Here is a 7,582-nt window from a genome sequence, read left to right as displayed (position 1 = left end):
GCTTCCAGGTATCTTCTCCCTTAGGACTTTAGGTTCCTTGGCCACTTCCTTCTTTTTCAGTGAAAGCAGATCCACTCCATTCACACTTGTGGTCACAGTCTAGTATGACTGCTGCCATTCCTTCCCTCTTTCCCCCCTCCCTGAGCAGCTTCGTTTGCTCCCAGTAGTGGCTGGAAAAATACCAAACTCCAACCCGCAGATTCTCTCTTCTACTTCCTGGAAACATCCTAGGGCTATGCACTTACTCAGCAGATTCAAACTTCCACTTTCCATCACTCATCCAGGATGATGCTACTCTTTGGCACCAAAGCGCCCTGCCTGACTCCACCCCCTGGCTCCTGGCTTACAATAAAAGGCTGCCGCAGAGCTGCCAGAAGTGCAGAGAGACAGACGGAGGCCAGCCCAGAATCAGCCAACTCTCACTGAAGCCAGCTCTCTCTTCCTCCACCACCATGCAGGTCTCTGCCACGCTTCTGGCTCTGCTGTTCACAGTTGCCATCTGTAGCATCCACGTGCTGGCTCAGCCAGGTGAGACCCCAACTTCCTTCTCCTTCCAACATATCACCCCATTTTTGAATTGTCTTGGGCCATCATAGCATAGTCTCACCTGGTCAGATACTTTTTTTTAACCAAGATAAGGAGCATAGAGGAAGATAAAGAGCCAATGCAATTACACAGTTGCTTCTGGAAAGCAACTAGAATTTTAATTGTTAGATCTAAATTTGGAATCACACCTTCATACAGTTCCTGTTCCAGCTACTTTCCTCATTATTTGAGAACCTGGGTGATCAAAGAGAGACTTGGGTTGGTTCATTTTTCCAGATAGAGTAAAAAAGGGAAGAGACCCAGGATCTGATCTATGTTTCACCCAGCCCAGCTTCCAGAGAGAGCAGCTTACCAGAGGTGGTTGGGATCGGAGATACTCGTGATTAGTTATAGATTTTTGGAGTATACAGTACTGTACTCAGATAATCTCAGGCCATAATAATTTTACTTCTAACTCCCCCAAATGACAGTCCCCAAAGTCACCTAGTTTTAATGCATCCCTCTACCCAAGATTGTGAACTTACTTTAAGCTGCAAATAACAGAGTCTGTGTGTCAGAGATCACATCCCAGCACTGATATATTGGCCTCTACATCCCATCTTGCTAAAACTGCCTTCTTTTCATGGTCCTTTTCTTCTCTAAGGTCAGAAGCATCTTTCCTGTCCTAATGTGCTCCCCGCTTCTCTTTTATTCTTCAGATGCAGTTAACGCCCCACTCACCTGCTGCTACTCGTTCACTGGCAAGATGATCCCAATGAACAGGCTGGAGAGCTACAAGAGAATCACCAGCAGCCGCTGTCCCAAAGAAGCTGTAGTGTAAGTTACACAACCCAGCCCTCCCTGGTCCAAAGTTTTTCCTCAAGAGCAAGGGATGGTCCTCATATACTTAGAGTTGGTCACACGCTCAGATCCAATATCAAGTGGTTCCCAATGGGGAAACTGGGGCCAAGAAGGAAAAGGCAATTCTCACCAGCATTGTCTCTATGGCTACTGTTCAGGCCCTTCCCATTCCATAAGCTTATCTTAGAAAACCTGCAGGAGAAGCGGGTCACTTTGAATCCCCTTTTCTACCTGCCCTCCCCCTTGAACCCTACATACTCTCTTCTTGTATAGCAGGTTGAAGTTCATCTAACTGTGTCTTTTCTCTTTTCACAGTTTTACCACCAAGCTCAAGAGAGAGATCTGTGCTGACCCCAAGAAGGAATGGGTCCAGTTGTACATTAAAAATCTGGACCAGAACAAAATGAGATCAGAAACTACAACTTTATTTAAAATTGCATCTACCCTAAGGTCTTCAGCACCTTTGAATGTGAACTCAACCCATAAATCTAAAGCTAATGTATCCACTACCTTTTCCACAACCACCTCAAGCACTTCTGTAGGAGTGACCAGCATGTCAGTGAACTAGTGTGACTTGGACTGTGATGCCTTACGTAATGTTAACCTTATTTAACTTATTGATGTTATGGTATTCCCTTTCATGAATACTAGAATTTCTTAAATGCAACATGTGCATCCACTTTTTCCTCTCTGTGAATCTCGATTCAACACTTTCAATGCATGAGAGATGAATTTTGTAAAGATGAATGGGTAAACTTTGTGTCTGAGATTCCAAGGTATTGCTTAAAATATTATTATGGATATTTCTAATTATTAAAAAGAAATATATTATTTTTGTACACTAGTCTGGCTTTGGGTGTTTTCTTGAGGGAAATTGCAAAGCCAAGAGTATATAAGCTTGGGGGTTGGAACAGGATGGGATGCGTGTTCTGGAGGAACAGGAGAGTGAATGGCCTATTCTTTTGTATTGAATGGTCTCATGTGAGTGTAATAGACTCTTCAAGACAGGCCCCATTTGAGGATGCTAGTACCATTGTTCCAGTCCCCAGCATTGCTTCTCAGACATGTGCTCCACAAAAGCCCCGCTCCTTCCCAGTCACGTGTTCCAATTGCCCTTAACTAGAATACATCACTTCCATCTACAACTCTGCAATTGATTCTCCAACTATGTAGGCAGTTCAGGCAGTGGAGAATAGACAGGAGACCTAACCATCTTCTATAAGAAGGTTATGTTAATGCTTCCTACAGAGAGGAAGACATGAACCTATCCTTGATAATGGTTAGAGTTTGTATAGAAAAAAACACAGAAGCGTTAAGAAAAAAACGGTAGGTGGGGGAAATTATCCAAAGGTAGAAATGGAGATGATGTGTACATCAAAGAGAGAGGAGAAGGGGAAACCATCAGATGGAGCTACATGTCTGTCAAGAGATGGGGATTTTTCAAGAGGAAGCTGAATACAGAGTTTAGAATGTGAAGGTGAGATCATGGTACTCCCTCTGACCTGCAGTTTAAAGGATAAGCTCAAACTCTGGTCCAATAAAGAGGGAGGGATGTGTCCCATTCAGTGGCTCAGAGGTGAGCTTCAGAAAATACATCCTCATGACTTCATACAGACAGAAAGAAGTGGAGACAAGTGATTGGCTGTGGCTCATCAAGAGATGAGGGCTGAATATCGGGTGCAAGAGAACAATGTTCTGGACCATAGGAAATGACTTAAGGTACAGACCTTTCCTGAGCTTGTTAATGAGGCAACTTCCCTGAAACCTGAATGTGTTTCTTTCCATCACCACCCTGACTCTACACAGAGGAACCTAGGTGGTCTGCACAAATGGATAGATTTTCTCTTTCTGAGTGTCCATCTGAGGTCTGTGGCATGGCACTCATCTTAGGGGCATTTTGGACCAAGGGAACACACAGGTAGCTTCTACACCAAGGAAAGAGCTTCTTTCTCTAGGATATAAACTCCCATGGTGCTCACCCTCTCCATCTAGTGGCGAGAAAGATTCTGTCAAGTTAGACCCAGTGACCTAGCACCCTCTTCGCAGCATGAGGTGCTGGGGAGAACTCTGGCTGGCAGGCAGGACTCAGTCACTTAAGAGCAAGCGGCATCTATAAGTTCAGTGGGGCATGGGAGGTGTTGCAGAGATCAACAGGGGCCAACGTTTCCATTCCGGATTTAGGAGCATGTCTCCTGGAAAATTGTTATTGCTGCAGTTCAGAGTGGGAGCATTTCTGAGTCAGACCAGGATCTCTTGCTGAAGCTGAAGGTTTCCTTCAAAGCTCCAAGGACCCCATTACATCAGACAGCAAACAATTTGTAGGTATCTGTGTGAGGAATTCACTGACCCTACATTCCAGGTCCAGTGGTCCTCGGTGCTGGTTACAGGTCAGAAAAGAAATCTTAAAATCATAGTGGATACAAAGACGCAAAGAGGAAATAAATTAGAAATGAGTTGGTTTCTGCTTTGCAGCTTAGGGGGCCTCTGGTGCCAGGCTGACTGGCTACAAAGGACCTGGGAGGAAGAAAGAGAAAGGAAGGGGGGGCACAAATACTTAACACTTCAATAGCCTGCCCTCACTCATCTGCAAGTCCTATCTGCTCACTCTTGTGAAACAATGACTAGGTTTCTTTTTCTCGAAGTAAGCATGGGTTCTTCGGTCCTTGCACAATGGAACTGAGCAAAAGCCCTGGCAGTGCTTAGGCCTCTGAGGAGGGCAAGTTGGATACATTCATTTTCAAGTTGCTGCCAATACTATTCCAGAATGTCTCATCCTTTCCCATAATTCTCAGGCTTCCAGACTCTGTTTATTGCTCAATTCGAAAGTCATTTCTATGACTTATTGCAACAGTGCCCTGCCCCAGGTACCACACTCTGTATTAGTCCCCAGTTGCCACTAACGAACCACCGTAAACCTAATGGCTTAAAACAACCAAATACATGCGTGCAGTGGGATTGTTAAGGCTGTAAGTCGATACCAGAGGCAATCTAGATATGGTCCGTTAAAAAGCTTGCTCTCACAATCCTTCTCCCCAACCTTCCTTCCCTTCTCCCCTAAGTGGGTGGGGGGTCTGTCCCTCTAGTTATCCTCCTGGATATTCCCCCACCCTGGCACATCAAGTTTCTAGCTAGACCAGACAAGGCAGCCTAGCTATAAGAACATATCACTAGAACAAAAAAACCAAACAAACAAAAAACAAAACTTGCCCTTTGAAACTTCTAGAAACTACTTTTATATTCTCTCTCTCTCTCTCTCTCTCTCTCTCTTTCTTTCTTTCTCTCTCTCTTCTTCCCTCCCTCCCTTCCACCATCCCTCCCTCCTTCTGTGTGCATGTTCTCTGCTTCTCTAACCACAGTTTTTGTTGTTGTTTTGGCTTTTTGAGACGGAGGGTCTCACACTGTGGCCTTGAATCTACCACTGTAGCACAGGTTAGCCTTGAACTCATGGCAGTCCTCCTGCCTCAGATTCTCCAGTGCTAGGGTATAGGCATGTACCATAACACCTGCTGTGGTCACATCTTTTCTCTAATTCGACCTTCCTGCTTTTATATGTAGGAACCTTTGTGATTGTCCTGAGCACATTTTTCACAGCCAAGATGTCCTATGTCAGGGTCTTCATGTCAATTACATCCTCAAACCCCTTTGCAAGGTCATGTAGGACATGCACAAGTTCCAGATGTTAGGTTATTATAGTGACACTTGAGAGACAGAGCTGCCCTTCAGACTGCATGCCTAGGCACCGGGCAAGGTTTATATTCAGTAGCTGGGCATAGTCTGGTTTGCTGAGAAGATAGCCAAATAAAAGTGTGGATGTCACCTTTGGTCTGGTACTGTGTAGGTAAAGGCCTTACTTTGTAACCCAGTTGCTTTCTAAGTGGCTGGCACAAGATGGTTTATCCTGATTGTACATGTGGTGTGACTGAGTGATGCTTAGGACATTAGCAAATCATACTTCTGGTTTTCCCTATGAAAGTGCAGAACTGGAACATGACTGGAACATGAGTCAGCAGTTAGCAGAGACGCACACTAATATGGTGGCAGTATCCAACTAGCCAGGAGTCTAGACAGAAGAGAAGTAGAAGCAAAACAAGCAAACAGCATGCACAAGCTCCACTCCAGTGGACATTGACTCCACTCCAGTGGACCTTGATTCCACTCTCTCCAGCCTTTAATACAGGTTCACTCCAGTGGACCCTGACTTCATGCTTTCCAGCCTTTCAATAGAATCTCACACCAGGGACTCTCCATGGAGCTTGCAGGCCTTCAGCCTCATTCTGAAGTTGGGTCATTGGCCCCTGTTTTCCTGAGGTGTCCAGCTTCATGGACTGAATAGCTACTGGAATGCTGGTTTTCCAGATGTTCACTGGAGAATTACTCAGCGAACAGTTATAGAACTCAGTATAATCAACTATCTTTTATAATTACGCACACATATATATGTGCATGTATGTATACAAATATATATATATACATGTGTGGGTATATAACTAATATATAATATACACATGGAGAGAACCCTAGCTAATGCACTGTGTTAACATGCCTGAGTTCCTTATAAAATGAGAGCACACAGGCAAGCCAGATGGTTCAGTAGGTAAAGGCACTTGCCACCAAAACAACCTCAGTTCAATTCCTGGGACCCATATGGTAGAAAGAGAGAACTGATCCCTACAGGTTGATCTCTGACCTCCAACCGTAAGCCTTGGCATATATGTGTGTACATGCACAAGTAAATAAGCAGATAAATAGAGTTTTAAAATTGTTGTGTATCTGTTTGTCTTTGTGTGAGTTTGTGTCCAGAGTGCAGGCACCTGAGGTGCCCGAAAGGCATTAGATCTTCCCTGGATCTGGAGTCACAAGCAGATATAAACCACCTGACATAGATGTTAAGAACCAAATTTGATTATCTGCAATATGTGTTCTTAACCACTGAACTATCTTTCCAGATACTAAACATAAATTTTTTAAAAAAAAACTTAAGTATAAAACTTTCCAAAAGCTTCTGATGTGGAGTATTGAAATGGGGGAAGCTCTCCTTCCCATTGGTAGGTCTTCAGAGTTTCCCAGAAGACCCTGGTGGCACACGGTAACTGAGACATATGATTCTTGGTCCTCTTAGGAAGGTTACTGGACACTCCGTGCTGCAGCCTCTGGCACGGGTTTCCATGGTATCTCTTGTTCTGATCTGAACTTGGCCAACTTCCAGTTAGGGTGACTAGGAATAAGAATTCAGGAAAGAAATTCAGGGTCTTAAAGAATCTGGTGACACAGCTGATGTTCCAAATCAAGCACTGACATGGACTTTAAAAGTTTTTTTAAAATTATAACCATGCAGAAAAATTATATATATATATTTATGAAATCATCATCATATCTGTCTCTCTGTCTTTGTCTCTGTCTCTGTGTGCATGCGCATGCATGTGCACTCGTGTTTCCCATGAAACAATTACCATCTTTAAATTGAAAACCTTCAGAATCCTTTCTTCTGGCCTTTTAAATATAAATTATAAATCAATAGCATATAATTCAAGTGCCAGAACTTTTTTCTCCAATCCTTCTGTAACTTGGTGTCTGTTGGTTAACATTATTTGGTCTGCCCATGCCCCTGCCCCACTCAGTCTTTAGTCACTACCATTCTACACTCAGCTTTCATGAGGTTAACGCTCATGGTTCTCACATGAGGAAGATCACATGAGGCTGGTTTTCCTGTGTCTGGCTTATTTCATGTACCCCGATGACATCCAGTTTCAGGCATGTTGTCAAAAGTGACAGGGTTCCATCCATTGGTGGCTGATAGCCACTCTGTACTATTACCACACCATCTTCATCTGCTTATCAACTAATGCTAGGCCGGTTCCAGTTCCTAGCTGTTCCGGACCTCGGTATGATAAGCATGGAGTACAGATGTCTCTTGGCATACTGGTTCCTACTCCATTGGCTTCATGCCCAGGAGCAAGGTTGCAAGATTGCCAATTCTAGTTATTAATATTTTGAGGAACTGCCATACCATTCCTGACAATGACTGCACTAATTTACATTTCCATTAACAGTTTCAAGGGACCCCTCTTCCTCCACATCTTTGCCAGTATTATTTAATTTTTGACATTTTTTTTTCAGCAATAGCCCTTCTGACTGGAGGGAGGTTTCACTGTGGTTTTGACTCGCCTTTCCCTGATGTATTCATTTCTTTTCATGT

At 43.8% G+C, this 7,582-nt stretch overlaps 1 protein-coding gene across 1 annotated transcript; it reads left to right on the top strand.

Moving 5' to 3' along the window:
• Positions 1-384: 384 nt before the first annotated feature.
• On the top strand, positions 385-2,230 carry LOC114613891 (C-C motif chemokine 2-like). The gene is made up of 3 exons (XM_028759332.1): positions 385-528; positions 1,245-1,362; positions 1,702-2,230. The coding sequence occupies exons 1-3, from the start codon at positions 453-455 to the stop codon at positions 1,952-1,954; spliced, it is 447 nt and encodes a 148-aa protein (XP_028615165.1). The 5' UTR covers positions 385-452; the 3' UTR covers positions 1,955-2,230.
• Positions 2,231-7,582: the final 5,352 nt, after the last annotated feature.

Source organism: Grammomys surdaster, unplaced genomic scaffold (genome assembly GCF_004785775.1).
Source record: "Grammomys surdaster isolate TR1022 unplaced genomic scaffold, NIH_TR_1.0 126278, whole genome shotgun sequence".
Lineage (NCBI taxonomy): Eukaryota > Metazoa > Chordata > Mammalia > Rodentia > Muridae > Grammomys > Grammomys surdaster.
Note: the sequence above shows the minus strand (reverse complement) of the source record. Positions and strands in the feature narration are given on the sequence as shown.

What these genes read in the sequence shown, in the direction of transcription:
- LOC114613891 (XM_028759332.1), top strand. Translation starts at nt 453, where the DNA reads ATGCAGGTCTCTGCCACGCTTCTGGCTCTGCTGTTCACAGTTGCCATC. An exon ending in CCACGTGCTGGCTCAGCCAG is followed by an intron (nt 529 to 1,244) that starts GTGAGACCCCAA and finishes TTTATTCTTCAG; the next exon opens with ATGCAGTTAACGCCCCACTC. An exon ending in TGTCCCAAAGAAGCTGTAGT is followed by an intron (nt 1,363 to 1,701) that starts GTAAGTTACACA and finishes CTCTTTTCACAG; the next exon opens with TTTTACCACCAAGCTCAAGA.